This window comes from Pseudonaja textilis, chromosome 3, assembly GCF_049901715.1.
Source record: "Pseudonaja textilis isolate UNSWEBS1 chromosome 3, rPseTex1.2, whole genome shotgun sequence".
Classification (NCBI taxonomy): Eukaryota; Metazoa; Chordata; class Lepidosauria; order Squamata; family Elapidae; genus Pseudonaja; species Pseudonaja textilis.
The window spans coordinates 108,622,882-108,645,568 of NC_141992.1; the positions used below are offsets into that span (position 1 = coordinate 108,622,882).

Sequence of the window (22,687 nt, forward strand, 5' to 3'; positions counted from 1 at the left end):
AGAGATGGTTTACATCCATCAAAGAAAGGGACTGAGTTACTTGGCATTAAATTCACAGATTTTCTGGATAAACATTTACACTGAACAGCGGGAACAGAGAATTAATTGACACATAATATTTCTGTCCCCAGCAATCTAAAATTAATAGGATTATCAGTGCATGTAACATAGATGTTTGTGTGGGTAGGATTATCAAACTTGCTGTCAAGAAAACCAAGCATGTAATAGTGAGTGCCATACCATGTGCTCTGATAAAACAGCTGGCAAGAAAGTAGGGGCAGTCAGGGACAACACAGATTATGTAGACAGTAAACACAGGGTCAATCAAAATGAACTCAAATGTCTATACACCAATACACAGAGTATGAGGAATAAACAGGGTGAATTAGAAATTCAAGTAAATGAGGGTAAACATGATATTGTTGCCATTATGGAAACTTGGTGGGATGAAACCCACAAATAGAACATACAGCTAGAGGGATTTAAATTATTTAAAAGAAATAGACCAAATAAAAGAGGAGGTGGAATTGCACTATATATAAGAAATAACTACATCTCAATAGAGCACAACAACAATGAAAATAATCTTGAATGCATTTGGGTCAATATTAAAAGGGGGGGGATTACATTGCCATAGGTCTATACTATAGACCACCCAACCAAACAGAGGAAATCGATGAACTTTTTGCTAGTCAGCTAACTAAGGTATGTAGAAAGCACATCACAATAGTAATGGGGGATTTCAACCACTCTGACATCAACTGGGAGACAAACTCTGCATTAAGTGGAAGATCCTACAGGTTCCTAACAAACCTAGCAGACAACTTTGTTTCCCAAAAAGTAGAGAAGGGAACAAGGGGATCAATCATATTGGACTTAATTCTCACTAACGGGGATAAAATGATAGAAGGTGTTGAAGATAAAAGGAACCTTGGGGGCAAGTGATCATGCAATATTGGAATTCAACATTATGCAAGCACAAGAAGTAAAACAAACTCAAGCTAGAGTCTTGGACTTTAAGAGAGCTAATTTCAATAAACTTAGAGCTTAGGAAAGATTCCATGGATGAGAATCCTCAAGGGGAAAACAACTCAAGAAGCTTGGGAAATTTTGAAAAGTGAGATTATAAAAGCCCAGTCTAGCACAATACCAATGAAGAAGAAAAATAACAGCTCCCAAAAGAAACCAGCATGGCTGCATAAAGAACTCTCAGACAAAGTGAAAGACAAAAAGGACAAGTATAAAAAGTAGAAAGAGGGGCAAATAACTAAGGCGGAATATCAGAAAATAGCCCGAGCCTGTAAAGATGAAGTGAGAAAAGCTAAGGCCCAAAATGAACAAAGACTTGCGACAAAAGTAAAACAATTAACAAAAAAAGCTTCTTCCAACATGTTAAAAACAAGAAAAAAGTCAAGGAAACAATTTGGTCCATTGCTGGGAGAAAGTGGCAAGAAGATGACAAGCAACAGGGAGAAAGCTTAACTCATTTTTGGCATCTGTCTTTACACAAAGGGAAAAAACAGTCCAATCTATCAAAAACAGCACCATAAAAAAACAGATTAGGAACACAAGTTAAAATAGGGAAGAAAATGGTAGAAAACCTGTCTACCCTAGATGAGTTCAAATCACCAGGACCAGATGGATTACACCCCAAGGTTCTGAAGGAACTGGCAGATGAGATCTCAGACCATTGAACTATATCTTTCAAAAATCCTGGAGCACTGGGGAACTGACAGAGGACTGGAAGAAAGCTAATGTAGTTCCCATCTTCAAAAAAGGAAAAAAAAATAGATCTAGAAAACTACAGACATATCAGCCTGACCTCAATACCAGGGAAGATTCTGGAAAAGATAACCAAGCAACGAATTAGCAAACACCTAGAAGCAAACAAACTAAGAACCAAACGCCAACATGGGTTTGTTAAAAACAGGTCATGCCAGGCTAATCTTATTGCATTCTTTGACAAAGTGACAAAATTAGTTGACCAGAGGAATGCTGTTGATATAATTTACTTGGGACTTCAATAAGGCATTTGATAAAGTAGACCTTAACCTAGTACTAGATAAAGTAGAAAAATGTGGGTTAGACAGCATCACCACCAGATGGATTTGTAACTGGCTGACCAACTGCACTCAAAGTGTAGTCTTCAATGAAACTGTATCTACATGGAGGGAAGTATGCAGTGGAGTATCCCAAGGCTCCGTTTTAGGCCCAGTACTCTTCAACATCTTCATCAATGACTTGGAAAAGGGGATAGAGAGGAACTCGTCAAATTTGCAGACCACACCAAGCTAGCAGCAATAGCCAACACACCAGAAGTTAGGCTTAAGATACAGAAGGATCTTGACAGACTTGAACATTGGGTGCTATCTAACAAAATGAAATTCAATGGTGAAAAAAGTACGGTTCTACATTTATGCAAGAAAAATCTAATGCACAGGTACAGTATATGTGGTACCTTGCTCAATAGTAGTAACTGTGAGAAAGATCTCGGAGCCCTAGTGGACAACCATTTAAATATGAGCCAGCAGTGTGCAGCAGCTGCCAAGAAAGCCAACACAGTTCTAGGCTGCATAAACAGAGGGATAGAATCAAGATCACGTGAAGTGTTAATGCCTTTATAATGCCTTGGTAAGGCCACATTTGGAATACTGCATTCAGTTTTGTTCACCACGATGTACAAAAGATGATGAGATTCTAGAAAGAATGCAAAGAAGAGCAACAAAGATGATTAGGGGTCTAGAGGCTAAAACATATGAAGAACGGTTGCAGGAACTGGGTATGTCTAGTCTAATGAAAAGAAGGACTAGGGGAGACATGATAGCAGTGTTCCAATATCTCAGGGACTGCCACAATGAACAGGCAGTCAAGCTATTCTCCAAAGCACCTGAGGGCAGGACAAGAAGCAATGGGTGGAAACTAATTGAGGAGAGAAGCAACTTAGACAGTTAGAACAATTAATCAGTGGAACAACTTGCTTCCAGAAGTTGTGAATGCTCCAACACTGGAATTTTTTTAAAAGGTGTTGGATAACCATTTGTCTGAAGTGGTGTAGGGTTTTCTGCCTAGGCAGTGGGTAGGACAAGAAGACCTCCAAGGTCACTTTCAAGTTCCAACTCTCCTCTTCTATTACCATCCCGCTAAGACAAACCTGCCCTAACTTATGCCAGCAGAGGAGACCTATTGCAGATCCCATTGGTCGAGGAACTTTGACTGGTGGGATCCAGAAGAAGAGCGTTCCCTGCTGTAGCCTCTGGAACATCCTGCCTACCTGAGTTAGTTAGTTTTATCCTCCCACAAGAGCTGAAGACTTGGCTCTGCTGGTTGGCTTAGGGTCCCACTGGAGGTGGCTACTGAACTAACTAGCTGACCTCACTTCTCCCCTACACTTCCTGCTCTCCATCCACTCATTTTTAATTCATATTACTTTACTTTTCTTTATTTTTATTGTTTTCATTGCTCTGCTACTGTTCATTTTTTATAATTTTCTCTGCTTTTCTGTTCTAAGCCCCAGCAAGATGGACAGCAAATAAATTTAACAAACAAACAAATAAATATCCAGCACTCTTACCCAGGACAACCTGCAACGGAGACAAACACTGGCTTCCTCTCTTTCTTGTTACCTAAAATAACAATGTCTATGATAGGATTACCCAATGAGAATCAGCTCAGGTTATTATGTTTACCATGTACATGGGTACATTGATATATTACAATTTGCATCAGGTCCCATGCATCCTGAAGAGCATGTTAGGGATTTATGGTTTGTTAAGGGAATAGCTAGTGGACAGACCTAGGTCAGTTTTAGATTGGAAAACCAATGCACATTAATGTTATAATGGTTTGACAGAATCACTGGATGTATCAGATTGGTTTCCTGAATACTGCTGGGAGATCTATATCTTGAATCTCAGCAATATTGTTGAACGTATTTCATTGGCAAAGGCATCATTCACTATTTTCAACTATGCAAATTATAATTAATCCAAAAGATACTTTTAACACCTCCCTTATACTACAACAAACAATTGATCATTTAATGCAGCTGAACCTGCACAACTCCAGCAAAGTTTTCCAACCTCTTACATTTTGAATCTGAGAGTTTTATAGAGAAAGCTTGTTTCAAATCTATCCTGCCATTAGGTTTGTTATATTCAATATCATTATTTACCTTAATAGCTACTGCTTCAACATTCCACACACCCTTCCCATTGTTTATTTTTATTTCTGCATCAATAAAACAAAACTGAATTTAGCCAATCATAGATTGATTGGTGAAGATGATAATATCTTTAATCACGTTACATATTTTTGAATACATGTTTCAGATGTCCCTTCTGATGTGATATCAATATTAATATTTAAGCCTTAAGGGAACCCTTTGTTAAAGTTCTGAAGTTTGCAGATGATACAGATACAGATTATCAGAGTTGGAAGGGATCTTGTAGGTCATCTAGTCCAACCCCCGAGCAGACCCTACACCATTTTTGACAGATGGCAGTCCAGTCTCTTCTTGAAAGCTACCAGGGATGAGGCTCCCACAACTTCTGAAGGCAACTTCTGTTTCATCGCTTGATTGTTCTCCCTGTCAGAAAGTTTCTCCTTATTTCCAGGTTGAATTTCTCCTTGATCAGTTTCCATCCATTCTTCCTTGTCTGGCCTTCAGATGCTTTGGAAAACAGGTTGATCCCCTCCTCTCTGTGGCAGCCCCTCAAATATTGGAAGACTGCTATCATGTCTCCCCTGGGCCTTCTCTTCACTAGACTAGCTAGGCCCAGTTCTTGCAACCATCCATCGTATGTTTTAGCCTCCAGTCCCCTTATCATCCTGGTTGCTCTTCTCTGCACTCTGTCTAGAGTCTCAACATCTTTTTTATAATGCGGTGACCAAAACTAGATGCAGAACTCTAGGTGTGGTCTTACTAAGGTTTTATAGAGTGGTATTAGTACCTCCCTTGATCTTGATTGTATCCCTCCGTTAATGTAACTTAGGATTGCACTGGCTTTTTTTGGCTGCTGCCGCACACTGTTGGCTCATATTATATTGGTTGTCCACTAAGACTCCAAGATTCCTTTCAGAGTTACTGCTGTTAAGCCTGGTTTCACCCAGTCTATATGTGTACTTTGGGTTTTTCTTGCCTAAGTGTAGGACTTCACTTTTCTCTACATTGAATTGTATTTTGTTAGATAGGGCCCAGTGTTCATGTCTATCAAGATCCATTTGGATCTTGAGCCTATCTTCTCAGGTGTTAGCTATTCCTGCCAGCTAAATTCCACTTCTATTCCCTCATCTAGGTCGTTTATGAAGATATTGGAGAGTACTGAGCCTAAGACAGGACTTTGTGGTACCCCACTACTTACTTCCCTCCATGTAGATGTAGTACCATTAAGTAATAAGTTTGTCAGCCTGTTTCAAATCCATCTGATGGTGATGCTATCTATCCCACATTTTTCTAGCTTACCAAGAAGTAAGTTGTGGTCCACTTTGTTGAATGCCTTGCTGAAGTCTAAATCTGAAGTCTGATACAATGATCGTTAGACACATTTGAGATGGTGATGAGTCTGGATGTAGGCTGGTTGTTGAAAAATTGGCCCTGTGATGCAGCTGTAACAATCTGGAGCTGAACATGTTTAAAACTATAGAGATGAGAATGGATTTTAGAAGGAGCTCTTCTATTCTACTGCCTCTTACCACATTAGACAGCACAGTATCAACAATAGAGTCCTTCAGATTTTGGGGTTCTATAATCTCCCAGGATTTGAAATGGACACAACGTTAAAACCATCATTAAAAAGGCACAACAAAGAATGTTTTTCCTGCATCATCTTGGGAACTTCAGACAGCCTCAAGAGCTGCTGATACAGTTTTACAAACAAATTATTGAGTTGGTTATTCCTACTTTTGTAGCTGTACAGCAACCAACAGGACGGGTACAGACTTCAAAGGAAAAGCAATTGCAACCATACTGCCTTCCATAGAAGACCTGTATATTGCATGGTCGAGAAGGAGGGCTGAGAAGATATCTGCATACCCCTTATAATCTGAACATAAAATGTTTCAACTCTTCTCCCTGGGATATCAACTATTTGTTACATTCCTTCCTGGGTGTATGACCACATCTTCTCTTTCTTTCCATCTTTCCAAGTAGCCTATGCATAAAGTGTCCAAAGAAGAATAATTTAAGCCTGGTAATCTGTGCCCTGAGTGAAAACTGTTCATTAATTTAACAATGCATGAAAAAGCATCTATATGCAGCACTTGCAAACAGATTTAAAACAAACATTTCCATCCTTGTTAGTCCTTTGACAACAACTTATAAACCTTCATTTACTATCATGGTTAAAATACCTTAGATATTTGCCTTGTATGATACAAGTTTGTACCTATGGAATTTGGGATGGGTGGAAGGAGGAGGTGAGGGAAAAAAACTATTTTTCCTAATGCACTAGAAAAATGTGCCTAGAAGTCATGTTGCAACCATCCAGTAAATATCCCAGTATCTTGGCATCCTGTCCCCACATCTTTCCATACTGGAAAAGATAATTTAAAAAAAGACTTTTTAAAACAGTACAATAATTGTAGAAGGAATGGTGATCTCTACTATAAACTAAATCTTAAAGCCAATCCTTGGTTCCTTAACAAATAACAAAATAGTTGCTCAGGAATAACTAAAAGAGCAAAAACACAAAAAAGTGGAAATAGATAGAAAAAGGCCAGATAATTGCATGTTTTCCTCACCTCTTTCTTTGCGCCATTAATTTCAACCTGCTCAGATATATCTTGGGGTCCAGAAGAAGTCCAGTGGTTGCCTGTGATGTTAGCATCTCCCACCGAAAAGACAGGAAAGAGAGGCCTGAGAAATCGGAACTCGCTACTTAAGGATCCACCAGTCAAACAAACATCATAACGGTAAGTCCTGGAAAGCGACCCATTTTGTGAATCAGCACAGTTCTCTTGGGTATCAACACTGGCAGGTGGGAAGTGAGGAACAGCCGCAGTAAAATGGCTTTGGGGATCCTTCTTGAAGACTTTCACTACAATAAACACAACAATGCAGACCAGAAACACAAAGGAGACTGCAGCCAAGCAGATCACCAAATACTTGGTCAAGGTTTTGTCTTCTTCCGGTTCTTGCACACTGACATCCACCCTCCTCAGGAAGGGATCCGAAAAGCCATCCACAAGAAGAACATTAAGTAACACTGTGCTGGTCTGTGGAGGAAGACCATTGTCTCTGACCTGTATCACCAGCCTCTGCTTGTTAGTGTCTCGCTCATTCAGGGCTCTCCTGGTTTTCACTTCCCCATTCTGCGCTCCTATGCTGAAAAGGGCTGGGTCCGTGGCCTTCAGCAATTCATAGGAAAGCCAAGAGTTTTGGCCAGAATCTGCATCCACTGCAACCACCTTAGTGACCAGATAGCCGGCCTCGGCTGACTTGGGAACCAGCTCGTTGCATGGGGATGTGTTGTTCTGGAGGGGATACAGGAAGAAGGGAGCATTGTCATTCTCATCTATAATGTGGATTCGGACAATCACTTCTGAGCTCAGGGAAGGAGAACCTCCATCAGATGCCCTCACAGTAACTCTGAAGCCTCTTATCTGCTCATAGTCCAGGGATCGGAGGGCATACATGTTTCCGGTTTCAGAGTTGATTGAGATGTAAGAGGTCACCAGGCCCTCACTCTTCCTGGGCAGAACTAAGTAAGTCACTTTAGCATTGAGCTTTGTGTCCAGATCCAGAGCGTGGACTGAGCCAATGAGCAAGCCTGGAATATTATTCTCCCGGATCTGCATGTCATATGAAGACTTTTCAAAAAGGGGAGAGTTGTCATTGACATCGGAGATCTGAACATTAATCAATCTTGTTGAAGTGAGCCTAGGAGATCCCCAGTCAATGGCTGTGATGGTGATGTTATACTCAGAGACTGTCTCTCTGTCTAGGGGACTTTGGAGCACAAGCTGATAAAAGTTGTTTGTGGTGGCTTTGAGCAAAAAAGGTAGGTTCATCTCCACAGAGCAGATTGTTTTGCTGTTGTCTCCAGAGTCTTGGTCTCTCACACTGAAGAGGGCCACCATTGTGTCCGGGGGAGAATCCTCCTTTAAAGTGCTGGTCAGAGATATGATGGACACTTCTGGGGGGTTGTCATTCTCATCTTCAACCTCAATCAGTACATTGCAGTGCCCAGAAAGACCCCCTCCATCTGTTGCTCTGATGTTCATGTTATAGCTTTTCTCTTTTTCATAATCAATCTGTCCCCAAACAGTTATTTCACCAGTAATTTCATTTAAATAAAACAAATTGTTTATTTGTTCAGGCACTTGATGGAATGAGTAGAGGATCTGTGCATTTGAACCCATATCAATATCCGTAGCTTCCACCTTAATCACAAAAGTGCCCTTAGGGAGATTCTCCTTTATTCTTGCCTTGTATTCAGACTTACTGAACAGAGGAAAGTTGTCATTATTATCAAGAACATTAATATTAATTTGAACTGCGCCGGTTTTCTTTGGAACTCCTCCATCAATAGCCATTAGAATCAATTCAAGGTGTGGCATCTTCTCCCTATCTAATGTTTTCTTCAAAACAAGGTATATATTGTCTTTTCTATCTTCATTCTTTTGTACTTCAAGATGAAAATGCACATTGGAACTAAGAGTATAGTTTTGGATGCCATTTTCTCCCAAGTCCTCATCTTGGGCAGGTTCCAAGGGGAATGTTGTAGTTTCAGGAACATTCTCAGGAATGTCCAGCTTAACTTCATTTTTCCAAAATTTGGGTGCATTGTCATTCACATCTTCTATCTTGATTTCAATATTAAAGATCTCTAAGGGGTTTTCCAAAACCAACTGAGAAAGAAGTAGACAAGGATCACTCTGGCCACATAAAGCTTCTCTGTCTATTTTATCATTAATCAACAGATTCCCAGTATGAATATCAAGGTGGAAGTATTCCTGGGTGCCCTCAGCAACTAAATGTGCTTTGCGTGTGAAGAACTCCCCTGTTTCCAGTTTCAATTCCTTGAGCACATTAGCCACCAGAAACCCCCTTTTCTTTTCTTCAGGGACAGAAAAGCGAATTGAAGCACACATTACTCTAAGGAATGAGAAAGAGAGAAGGACATACAGACCTTGCCTTTTCCAAAAGCAATTCTCCATGATTCCAGTCTCTTCCTTGTAGCCTCAAATTCTGCCCCCAAATTCAGTCCTTCCTTCCTTCTTTTATGATTTAATTGTTAAGTCTTTTGCCACTTTATAATCTGCCAATGTTTCACTGCCAAAGTCAGATTCCTTTTGTTCAATTTTGTATTACTGTTTGCCCTTATTCTGAGCAAGCAGAACTAAATTTCTTTGTTAATATCGCCACCATGTGGTGAACAAGGCAAAAATTCTATTTACATGGTTTAGACTCAGTAATCACATTGAATCCATTTTTAACTATCCACTAGCTAGCCTACCAAGCAGATCATCTCACTAGCATTTTGATTATATAGAAAAAGAAACAGAGTGACAATCTGCACAAAAGAAATTCAAAGTTGCTGATAAAGGCTGTAATCTAGTCCTTTCACATTTGAGTTCTGAATGATATATCCAGTGACTCTTTAAATGGCTTCTGTTGTGTGCCCATAGATATTAGGTTACATATTACAGATTAACAGAGTTGGAAGGACCCTTTAGGTCATCTAGTCCAGCCCACTGCCCAAGCAGGGGCCCTACACCATTTCCGACAAATGGCTGTAAAATCTCTTCTTGAAAGCCTCCAGTGATGAAGCTTCCACAACGTCCGAAGGCAAACTGTTCCATTGGTTCATTGCTCTCACTGTCAGAAATTTTTTCCTTATTTCCAGGTTAAACCTCTCCTTGCTCAGTTTCTATCCATTGTTCCTTGTCTGGCCTTTAGGTGCTTTGGAAAATAGCTTGGCCCCCTCCTCTCTGTGGCAGCTCCCCAAATATTGGCACACTGCTATCGTGTCTCCCCTGGTCCTTCTCTTCACTAGATTAGCCATGCCCAGTTCCTATTCAAGTCTAAACCTGTGTAAGGAATTATTTCTGCTTTGAGACACTTTGGCAACACCTTTCAAGGCATTCTGTTTGGATTACAGGTGACAACATCATTCCACAATTTTTTTGCTGCTGCATCTTGTCCCATTTGGGGAGGTGGGGGGGGGCTTTGAATCAGTTTTTTGTTCCTGTCAACTGCCTAGTTTTCTTGAAAACTTTCTTGGAATAGGTTTGTTTTTGCCTCCTTCCTAGGCATCAGAGAGAGAGATTGACCCAAGATCACCTTTCCATGTTACTGTCTCAGAGAAAAAAATGTTTATTAAATTCATTTCTTGGTGTGCGTCCTCATCTTCTCTTTGCTTCCACCTTTCCAAATATTCTCCAGAGAAGTATGTCTTTGCATAATGTGTCAAAAGGAGGATAATTTAAGCCTGGTCATTTGTGGCTCGAGTGAGAACTGTGCATTAATTCATTAAAGCATGAAAATGCATCTGTATGCAAAGAGATTTTCAAAAAAATTTCCTTTTTTTGTAGTAAGTTTTTATTTTATTTTATAACATACAAACATTCCAATTTCAATTGAACAGCATGTTGTATGGGTACAAATCATTTTAGGAAATAATAATCACAATATTTACAACAATATTCATTGCATTAATATCAATTATATTGATGTTAATAACCATAATAATCATACTATTTGTTTAACCAAGTTAATGTATCTTCCTTATATCACTAATCCTTTCATATATTCCCCTGTTTCTAGCTCCTGTTTTTGTCAGTTAACTATTGATAAAATAAGTCCCAAGTGAATAAATATTCAATTTCTTCCTTTTCCTTAATTGTGTTAGTTTAGAGGACTTCTGGTGGTGACATCATGATGGTGAGAGGAGAAGAAGAACGGGCTCTGTTCCTCAAATCTATTTCTTTGCATTGGGAGGACCCCTGAGGGATACACAGATCCTGAAGAAATTCATGGCGAAGTGGGGAAACTCGAGGAGCAGTGTGGCCGAGGGTGATCGTCTCTGCAACGAACAGACACCCTTCTAGCTCAATGTGTAAGAGGCTGCCATCCTTGAATGTTGGCCCTGAAGTTGCAACAGCCCAGTTGAAAGAAGGAAGCAGAAGTTTAGAATAACTGACAGTGGCACCGATTGGATTGGGATGTGTGAAGATCGTGGGCAATGAAAAGAAACTGTTCAGAAAGAAGGTTTGTAATCCATGGAGGGCGAAAGAGGTAGGAAGAAAGCAGATTCGAACTCCAAAAACAGCAGTGAATGGGCAGTGGTGAGAGCAATAGCTGGGAGCAGAGGATTCACCCAAGAGAGCAGAGTTTGGTGAATTCGAATGAACAAAGAGACAAAAAGAGATTTGAGACCTTAAAAGATACTTAGACTCAGAAGAAGAATTTGTACTTTTAGGGGATAGACGATAGCTTCCAGACCACTTTCATTTGACAGTGTTAAAGACAGAGAGGAACGGAAGAGGAAGTGGCTGATGTAACAGAGATGATCGGAGTCCATTGAAAAGCAGAAAAAGTATTGCACAGCAAATTTTCTTTTGTGATAAGATAACTAAACTGAGGAAAGCACTATCTAGGGGTGAAAGTATTCAATGAAATGATGAAATGATTGTTGATTGTTGATTGATTGAATCTTGATTAATGAAATAAATTTATATTTATATCATTATATAATTCAATTTTTGAAATAGAGTTTCGTATAATCAGTAATTTGGGATTAGAGAATTAGAGAGTAATTGTTTATACTAGATGATATTATATATATATAATATTCATATATTTTGTATTCAAATATATTAGAAGGGCGGAACTCTTTAATGAATTAGTGATAACTTTGAAATAAAGTATATAGATTAAAGGACTATTTGAGTATATACTAAGAAGCAAAACTTGAGATATAGAGAAAAGGATTTAAGTAAACGTTTTATAACATATTCTATATAACTTATACATTTCATAAAACTATTATATTTTATAACTTCGTAATAATTTAAAAGAGTATAGAATTGATAAGTATTCTATAATAGTGTGATATATAAGAGTTATAAATTTAATTATATAATATAACTAAACTTTGTTATTAGAAGTATATAAGTATGTTAGAAGTATATAAGTTAAGTCTACTTAATTGAAAGATAGAAGCTAGTGATTGAGTTAATAGGAACCTAGAGCTAAATCTAGAGAATTATACATACAAAGCATAAAGGCAAATAAGAATTGAACTAGTGAATGCTAATTTGGGACAACATATATAATATTTTAGAAAAATAGTAAATGATGAATAGTAATGATGAGCATTACCACAATGACATTGAAGGACAGAAAAAAGACAACACCAATTTCATTAATATCAACAGCGGCTGCTTCTCCACTGATACAAAAAACGATTGAAGGAATGCTCATGACAGAAAAACAGTGCTCAGTCCCAAACACACCAAATATACAAACTACACTGTTAACAATATAAGAATCAATGATCAAGCTCCAGGAAACGATGATGAAAAACCAAGTTGAAATGAAAGCAGAGATAAATGAAGTAAAATAAGAAATGGGGAAATTGAAAAGTGTAATGAAAACCGACATACATAAACTAGATGAGAAAGTAGGCTCAATTCAGCAAGCATTGGAAAAAAATGAATGTACAATAAAAAGTTGAAAAATGAACAGAACAAGCAGAGAAGAAATTAGAGCTGGTCGACCAAAGGATGAAGACAATAAACAAAGAAGTGGAGGACTCCCTTATCCATCTAGAGATGGATCGTGCACCTTCCTACCTCAGGTTCCAGAATGTGGTGGAAACAAAGGAAGAATTAGTAATGGCTGAAATATTAGCAGAAATCTACAAAGAGACAAAAATGAAATTCTGACTGAAATGGATGACGTTTATAGAGTGAGCACGAATTATGCCAGACAACATTAGTTGCCAGAGGAAGTACACATTAGGTTCACACAGAAAAATTTTTGGGACATAATCTATAAAATGATGACAGATGAACCAATGACGTACAAGGGAAAAGAGACCCAGACATTGAAACAGGTCTCGAGAAGAGTGAGGGAGCAGAGGAGGGACTATCGGTTTCTGGCTATGCAGCCCACCAAACGGAATATTCTCTTTAGGTAGCTAGTCCCAGAAGGGATGTTGGTGACATGGGAAGAGAAGAAATTTAAGATCGATACTTTAGAGAAGGCGCAATAATTTTATGTCCAGCTTGTAGGACCAGAGGAGCAAAGCAGCAAAAATGAACTTGAGTCAAACAGTCAAGAAGAACAACAACAGCAACAGGGCAATAAAGAAGGAGACCAGAGTACAGAAGAGAAAGAACAACAACAAGAAGACCTAAAAATGACAGCAAGAACCCAAAGAGACACAAGAGCCAAGAGATGACAAAAACGAAGATACAATTAAGAGGATAGGAGAAGAAATTAAACTATTATCTATAAATATAAATTGATTAAATTTGGCAACCAAGAGAAAAAGAAAATTGGCAAAACTAATTAAACAAAAGGTGGATATAGTATGTTTGCAAGAAACACATATCCAAAAAACAGATGAAAAATATTTAAATGTCTTAAATTAGGAAAACTATATACAGCATCAGCAGATGAGGGGGAAAAAATGGAATAGCCATATATGTTAGGGAGGAAATAAAAACAAAGTTAATTTACATGGATCCCAAAGGAAGAATACTAATGACAGAAATGTGGATAGCCCAAAAACCAGTATTACTAAATGGTAATATTTGCACCCAATGAAAATCAAAAAGAGTTCTGTAAAAAATTACATGAGAAAATTATAGAAACAGGACAAAGAAATATATGCATTGTAGTCTCCTACAATGCAATAGTAGACTATAAAAAGGACTATAGTAGTAAAAAGAAAAATAAACTATTACCAAAAATGTGTTTTGAAATGATAGCAGAACTAAATTTAATAGATTTATGGAAACAACTGAATGCAGATAAAAACCAATTCACCTTCTATTCTAACCCATAGCAATCATGATCCTGGATTGATATGGCCTGGATGAGTGGGGAAATAGGAAAAGAAGTGGAAAATATAGAAATACTACCAAACAGTTGGGCAGATCATAATCCACTTAGAATAATTTGGAGAGGTCAAAAAACAAAACAAAAAGAAGATGGACACAAATACTAAGAGACAAAGAATTTATTCAAAAATTTAGAAAAGAATTAGAATTATTTTTTAAATGAGAACATTAGACAACATACATCAATACAAAACTTCTGGGACACCATGAAGGCCTACATACAAGGAATTATAATATCATATACGGCAAAAAGAATCAAAGAGAGGTGGAAACAACAGAATGCACTACAAGAAGAAATTAAAAATTTAGAAACCCAATTACAGAAAACACCACAAAACACTAAATTTAAAGAATAATTGACTTTAACTAAGCACACACTCAACATATTAGAACAAGAAAAAATGGTGATGAACTTAAAAGCAATTAAACAAAACTTTTTTGAGCAAGCAAACAAACCAGGAAGATGGCTATCTCATAGATTTAAAAAAATGAGAGAGGAAAGGTTAATACATCAACTTCAAGATGAGAATGGAGAATACCAACACACAATGGAGTGGGGGGGATTGCATACCAATACTTTGAGGATTTGTATAAAAAACGAAGAGGTAGATGAAGCTAAGAGAGTATTTGAAAGAGGAAAGAAGTCCATTAATAACAGAAGAATTGAGGGAAAGCTTATCCAAAGAAATAACAATGATAGAATTGAAACAAACAATTAAAATCAGAAAAATAATAAAACCCCAGGTCCAGATGGATTTCCAGGGGAAATATATAAGATGATGGACAAACAGATAGAACCACTGATGCTAGATTTATACAACGAGGTTCTGACAGAAGCCAAAATGCCAGATTCCTGGAGGGAAACATATTTTTTGCTAATACCAAAGGAAGGCACAGATGATAGACAAAGTCAAAACTATAGACCAATATCATTATTGAATGCTGACTATAAAATATTTACAACCATAAAGCAAATAAACTGAAAAAATTATTAAATGAATACATCCACTCTGATCAAAACAGATTTCTGCCATTAAGGCAAATTAGGAACAATACAAGGATAGTGTTGGACATCTTGGAATATTATGAGGCACACCCAGAGAAACAAGTGGCACTTGTTTTTCTGGATGCGCAGAAGGCATTCAACAGTCTAAATTGGCAATTTATGATGCAACGAATTAAAAATATGAAATAAGGAGACAAATTTGAGAATAAAATAAAGACAATATAGTCTACCCAAAAGGCAAACATTATGTTAAATGGAAAAAGTACCCAGAGTTTCAAAATAAGAAAAGGAGCAAGGCAGGACTGTCCTTTGTCACCTCTGATTTTTATCTTGTCACTAGAAAGTCTTTTAATAAGAATTAGACAGAATTGGTATATAAAAGGAGCTAGAGTCAAAAATGAAGAATATAAATTACAAGTCTTTGCGGATGATCTGGTATTTATTATTGAAGACCCCATAGAGACAGAAAATGTGCTAATTAGAGAATTGAAAAGGTATGGGGAAATATCTGGCCTCAAAATTAATAGACAAAAAACTAAACTGCTAACCAAGAATTTAACAGAATAACAAAAAAAAAAAAAAGAACTGAAAAGAGTAATGGGATTACAAATGACAAAGAAAGTAAAATACCTAGGTATATTATACTAGGTATAAAATACCTAGGTATATAATCTCAAAATGTACAATAATAAAAGAAAATAATTATATGAAACCCCTACAACAAACAAAGACAGATTTGGAACTATGGGGAAGGTACAATTATCACTATTAGGAAGAATAGTGGTGATTAAAATGACTATTTTACCCAAATTTTTGTATTTATTTCAAATATCCCTATAAAATCAGAGATTTTTTTTTTAAAAAGATAAATAAAATTATGGCAAAATTCATATGGCTGGGGAAAAAAACCCAGAATAAAAATGAAAGTGTTACAAGACAGTAGAAGCTGAGGTGGCCTTGGACTGCCAGATTGGGAGCTTTATTATAAAGCAGCACTGTTCATTTGGACTAAAGAATGGGTTAATTTAAATAATAAGTGAATACTAAGTTTGGAGGGCCACGACCTACACAAAGGATGGCATTCCTTTTTCTGGGGAAAAGGAACCAAGAAACAAATACACTTTCAAAGGCATTTGATTAGAGATTCATTATTACAAAACTGGATTAAAATTAGAAAGTATATGAAAATTCCGATCTGGTTATCCACAATAGAAGCTATGATACACCCTAATAATTGGCAAAATATAAATGTAAAATGACAAAATATAAAGATGTCCAGATGCACAGGGGAAATTAAAATCGAATCAGGATATCCAAAAACAAGGGATACCCATTGACTGGTGGCCATATCTCCAATTGCAAAATAGACATAAAAAGATATAGAAGAATGGCATATATACTGAACTACAATAATTGGATAAAATTCTAACAAGCCTGGATGAAAAAATACAAAAATTTATAAATACTTATTAGAAGTAGAGCTAGAAGAAGAAATTGTTAAGGGATGTATGATAGCGTGGGCCAAAAACATAGGGCATAATATAAATCTAACAGAATGGGAAAGTATTTGCAATCAAAACTATAAATTAACAAGATCCTCAGCATACAAAAAAATATATACAAGATGTTCTATCAATGGCACCTACCTCCAATGAGACTGGCTATAATATATCCCAACATGAATCTGGCATGCTGGAAATGTAGAAAGAAACAAGGTACCTTCTATCACACGTGGTGGTCCTGCCCAGAGGCTCAAAGATATTGGATTAAAATAAAACAATGGTTATAATAAATTGTTAAAGAACAAATAGAGCTGGATCTGGAGTTATTTGTTAGGAATATTTAAAAGGAAACATGAAAAAAATATTGTATTACATATATTAATGGTGGCTAGAATATGATATGCACAATGTTGGAAGCACAATAGTATTCCCCCCGATGAATTGGTCATTCAAAAAATCATGGATTGTGCTGAAATGGACAAATTGACCTATTGTTAAAAGATAAAGAAGAGTCTGATTACTATAAAATTTGGGATATATGGTACAATTGGCTGGAATCTAGACAGATAGAAAATAAGGGAACTTAAGACAAGCAATCTATAGATAAATGTATATAATCGTATAACAATGTATATAAATGTAAATATGCACAAGAGATAAATATGTACAAGATAGATGCTACAGTATGGTTAATGTTATGATTAATTTTTGGTTTTAAAAGAAGTAAAAGAATAATAAAGTTTATTTTTTAAAAAATTGTGTTAGCTTATCCATTTCTGCACATTCTAATATTTTTCTAATCACATCTTCATCTGTTGGGATCTGTTCACTTTTCCATTGTTGTGCAAATACTATTCTCACTGCAGTCAATACATGTAAAATCAGATATACATTCCTTTTGTTATACCTGTTTGGTAGAAATCCCAGCAAAAAATGTCTCTGGTTTCAAATCTATATGTTGTTTTATCATTTTTTCAAACCATGTTTGTATTTTTGTCCACTATTTTTTCACTTGTTGACATGTCCACCACATATGATAGTATGAACCAGGTATCTGGTGACATTTCCAACATTTTGCAGATTTATCCTTAAACATCTTTGCTAACTTTGAGGGCAAAAAATGCCATCTATAAAACATTTTATAAAGATTTTCTTTGTATGTAGCAGACATTGATAATTTATAATTTCTATTGATCTAACTCAATCAAATAGCCAAAGTTTTTAGCCATATTATCACTGTCTCTTTTACTTGTTCCTCTTCCATCTTGATATTTAACAAATATATTTTCCTTATTAATTTTTCATCTGTTCCTATTAATATCTGATCTAGTTCTGTTAATTCTTTATTTAAATCTGGGGTGTCAAACTCAAGACCCAGGGGCCAGATCTGGCCCAAGGGGTACTTAGATCTGGCCTGTGGGCCTGCCCTGGAAACAGCTAAGGACCAGCCCGCGGTACCTCTGCCAGGAAAAATTGAACTTGCAAGGGCTGTGTGCAGCCCTCCTGACCTCCATTTTTGCTTGCAGTGAGTTGCAGGAGGCCATCCCAGCCAGAAACCAAGCTCATGAGGATCACGTGTACTGGCAGGATGCCGTCATAGCCGAAAATGGAGCTCGGGAACCCATTTTGTCTGGCAAAGTGCTCAGGCCACTTACAGGCACCACCCCCGACACAAGCGATGCCATGCTGACCAAGCCCACCCTGGCCTACCCCCACCCCAACCCAAGGTCAAACACAACCCTGATGCAGCCCTCAATGAAATCAAGTTTGACACCCCTGATTTAACCCATACATTTTAACATCCTTCTCATATCTCAATTATGTCTGCACATATGACCATTATGTTATCTCAATTCCTTCATCACTCAGTTCCTGTTTAGTTTTAAGTTCCCCCTTTTCATTTAAAATACATTTATATCTGGTAACATTCTCTATATCAATAACATTTGAATAAATCAGTGCCTCCATTGTGGAAAGCCAGATCGGTATTTTCAAATAATGTTGTTCTTTAATTTACTCCCATACTAATAATAATGCATTCCTAACAGGGTGTCTTTGGAAATAGCTATGCATTTTGTTTTTACCATATCATAAAAACATGCCAACTAGTTCAAGATCATGTCCCTCCAAGGTCAGTAGTCTTTTGTTCCTCAATCCAATCCATTCTTTCACCCAAGTAAGTGTTGAAGTCTGATAGTACAATTCCCAGACTGGTAGCCCAAAACCACCTCTTTTTTAAGAATCTTCCAACATTTGCAACTATTCTTGCTTTTTTCCCTTGCCAAATATATTTTAATATTGTTTTATTTAATTCTTTGAAATATTTTTTCCAGTTGTATCGGTATTATTTGAAATAAATATGTAATCTTGGCAAGATATTCATTTTTATGGTGGCTATTCTTCCCATCAATGATAGTTGTAGATTTTTCCACTTCTCCAAATTCATTTCAATTTGTTCTGCCAATTTTTAATTATCTTCCTTAATCGTTACACATCTTGCTGTTAGTTGGATTCCTAAATATTTACCTTTCTTGACTATCTGTTTACCTATTTTCCTCGTTAGTTCTTTTTTCTGTATGTCTGTAACATTTTTAACTATTATTTTGGCTTTTTTCTTTATTTGTTTTCAGTCCTGAAACTTCACCATATTCCTCTATTTTCCTAATTAGTTTAAGTCCATTTTCTTGTGAGTCTTCCAAGATAAAGACCAAATCATCTGCAAATGCCTGTAGTTTGTATTGTTCCTTTTTTATTTCCATATCTTTTATTTCTATACCTTGCCTAATATTTCTATTTAGCACTTCCAATGTCAATATGAATACTAAAGGAGATAGTGGGTATACTTGTCTTGTGCCTTTTTGCATATTAAAATTCTCTGTCATATCTCCATTTTCCATCACCTTTGCCGTTTGTTTATGGTATATTGCCATTATCATGTTCATAAATCTCTCACCAAAGACCATAGATTTTAATTGTAACAACATAAATTGTCAATTTACATTATCAAATGCTTTCTGCACATCTAAGAAGATCAACACCATTTGTTTTCCAGGGTGTGCTTCATAATATTCCAATTTATTTAAAATCATTCTCATATTGTTTTTTTTTATCTGTCTCTTAAGCAAGAAGCCATTTTGATCTGAATGTATAAACTCATTATATGTTTTATTATTCTTTTGTCTCTTGGTTGTTTCTTACAGTTCCATCATTGATATTCATTCATTTAACATAGCTTTTACTTTTTCTGGTACTTTAGGTAGCTCCGCTTTTTCCAAATATTCTTTGATTTTATCTTCTGAAACTTTTTCTTGCTCATACAGCTTTTCATAATAATCTTGAATTATTATTATTTTTATCCTCATTTTGGTAGCATAAGTTCCTTTCTCAACTACCAGCCTATGTGTCAATTTCTTCTCTTTCTCTGTTTTCAGTTTATATGCCAACCATCTTGCTGGCTTATTTGCGTTTTCAAAAAAGTTCTGTTTAACATTTTGGATTTTTTGTGCCAATTCTTCTTTATCTAATAAATTTATTTTATGTTTTATTAGGTTCATTTGGTTTTCTTAGAATCTTTTTGTTTGGTTCTTTCTGTAATTCTAATTCCAGTCTCCTGTGTTCTGCTAATATCTTTTGATTTTGTTTCTTTTTCTTGTTTTTTCCCCGTGTATGTTACAACTAGTCCCCAAATATATGCCTTAGCAGTGTTCCATACATTTTGTAGTGAAGTTTCTTCTTTTCTGTTCTCTTTGGGGAAAAAAATACCATTTCTTTTTCTATATTTTGTATAAATTCCTTGTCTTTTAATATTGATTGGTTCAATGTCCATCTCCATTTTCTCTTTTGTCCTTTCCACTTAACTCCAATTGGATTATGATCTGCCCAAGTGCTTGCTTCTATTTCTATTTCTTGCACATTTGACTTTAACTCTGGTGACATCCATATCTTATCTATGCTTGACCAGGACATATGCCTATTTGAATAAAATGAATATTGATTTCTTTTAGGATTTATTTCTCTCCATACATCTTGAATACCTATTTCTTCCACCATTTTAAAAAACATTTTTGGAAATGTTTTTCTAGCTTTTTTGCTTATTTTACTACTTTTATAGTCCAATTCTGCATCTACAATCACATTAAAATTTCCTACCACACAGATATTTTCATATTCCAATTCAGTAATTTTCTTCTGTAGTTTTTCACAAAAATTTTCTTGTTTATAGTGTGTGCATATATTGCTACCAAAAGTATTTGTTTATAGTTCATTGTTACCTCCGCCATCAATATTCTCCTTTCTTCATCTGCAAAAAATTGTCTTGCTTTTATTGTTTCTTTAATATATAGAACCACGCCTCTTTTCTTTTGTTGTGCTAATGAGGAATATAGTTTACCAATTTTAGGATATTCCAATAATTTGTTGTGTTGCTTTTTGATGTGGATTTCTTGGAAACAAATAACATCTAATCTAAGAAAAAAAAAATCCATTTTTATTAGTCCTTTTGCAGTATAATAACTTATAAATTTTCCTTTATCATCATGGTTAAAATACCTTAGAGATTTGCCTTATATGATATAGATTTGTACTATGGAAACAAGGCAGGGTGGAAGGTGAAAGAGGAGGAGGGGGCGAGGTTCTACTCTTTCATCATTTCTCTAGGGAACAGGGTTCAAAAGTACTGAGGTTAGCCTGTAAGGAAGTAAAAAACTGCAGCCAAAATGGTCAAGATTACACAGTAGGAGGAAGATTACTGTCAGAGATGCCATCCTTCACTCACACCTATGCTTCGCTAGATGCCAATCTGTCATTAGTCATGGAGGGATGGAGCTGTGGGGAGATGGGGGAAACTTCATGCCATCCTGAGACATCTCAAGGTTGCAGACCTGGGAATGGAATGCAACACCTATCCATCTACCCAAGGTGGTTTCAAGGACAGTTACCAAAGCATAGTCTTTGAATATGACTGGACAATGAGGAGATAATGGGGTGGACCAGAGAATGGAAAGGTAACTAGGAATCTTCACGTGCAAACTCTTGGTTCTGGCTTTGCTTACTCTAACCATTTGGCTTTTAGTAAAAGGTAACTTTTTCGCTACTAATGGGGTCAAGAGTGTTTCTTTCCCAAGAGGCAAACCTGGGCCAGGTCTGACAATTACTTTCAAACTACACTAGGAAAATGTGCATGAGGTCCCAAGAGTCAGAGAACTAAGAAAACCATATCAATTTTTAACAACATTGCTGACTAAACATAATATTAACTTCAGATGGCTAATGCAGGAAGGCATATTGGTGACATGGAGAGAAAAGAGACATAGAATAGACACAGTAGACAAAGCAGAGGAATTCTACAACCAACTTTTTGGCAGTGAGGAGGAAATGGAAGAGAGAGAAGTAATAGACGCCAGGGTCAAAAGAATAAAGGCAAGAGAAAAGGAACTACAATTAAAAGAGAGAGGAAAAGAGAAAAAAGCTGGATCAGAGAGTAAAGAAGAAAGGGCTAAAAGAACCGAGAGAGATCAGAGCAACAAGAAGCACAAGACCTAGATATAGGTAGAGACATGCAAGAAAAATTAAAGATTTTATCATTGAACATTAATGGCTTGAATTCCCCCCGGAAAAGGAAAAAAAATTCTTATTAAATTACAGTGACTGAACCTAGACATAATAGCACTACAAGAAGTCCACATCAAAAAACAACATAAGCAGTTATTGGAATACCTCAGACTGGGGAAATTATTCGTGGCATTAGCACAACAGAAGAAGAGGGGGTGGTGTTATATGTTAAGGAAACAATCCAGACCAAGCAAATCTATCAGGATGAAGAAGGAAGGATACTCATTGTGGAAATAACATTGAATCAAAAACAGGTGTTACTAGTCCAAATTTATGCACCAAACAGGGGACAGGGATTTTTTTTTATAAAAAGCTACATAGCATCATTCAAGAGACAGAGAGCGACAATATATTCATTTTAGGATATTTCAATGCCATAACAGACAAGAAACTAGATTGCAAAAGTGACCAAAAAAAAAAAAAAAGGAAAGGAATCAGAAGGATATTATCCAGAACATTTTTTCAAATGGCAGAAGAGCTAAACATTCAGGACATATGG

The 22,687-nt window shown here is 36.5% G+C and overlaps 1 protein-coding gene across 1 annotated transcript in view; it reads right to left on the reverse strand.

The window, feature by feature from the left end:
• The window catches only part of LOC113436459 (uncharacterized), a 53,201-nt gene that overhangs the window by 17,741 nt on the left and 12,773 nt on the right, over window positions 1–22,687 (reverse strand). The window contains exon 2 of the mRNA XM_087930385.1: window positions 6,739–9,180. Coding sequence (XP_087786511.1) covers window positions 6,739–9,180 — 2,442 coding nt within the window. The remainder of the gene's footprint in view (window positions 1–6,738; window positions 9,181–22,687) is intronic.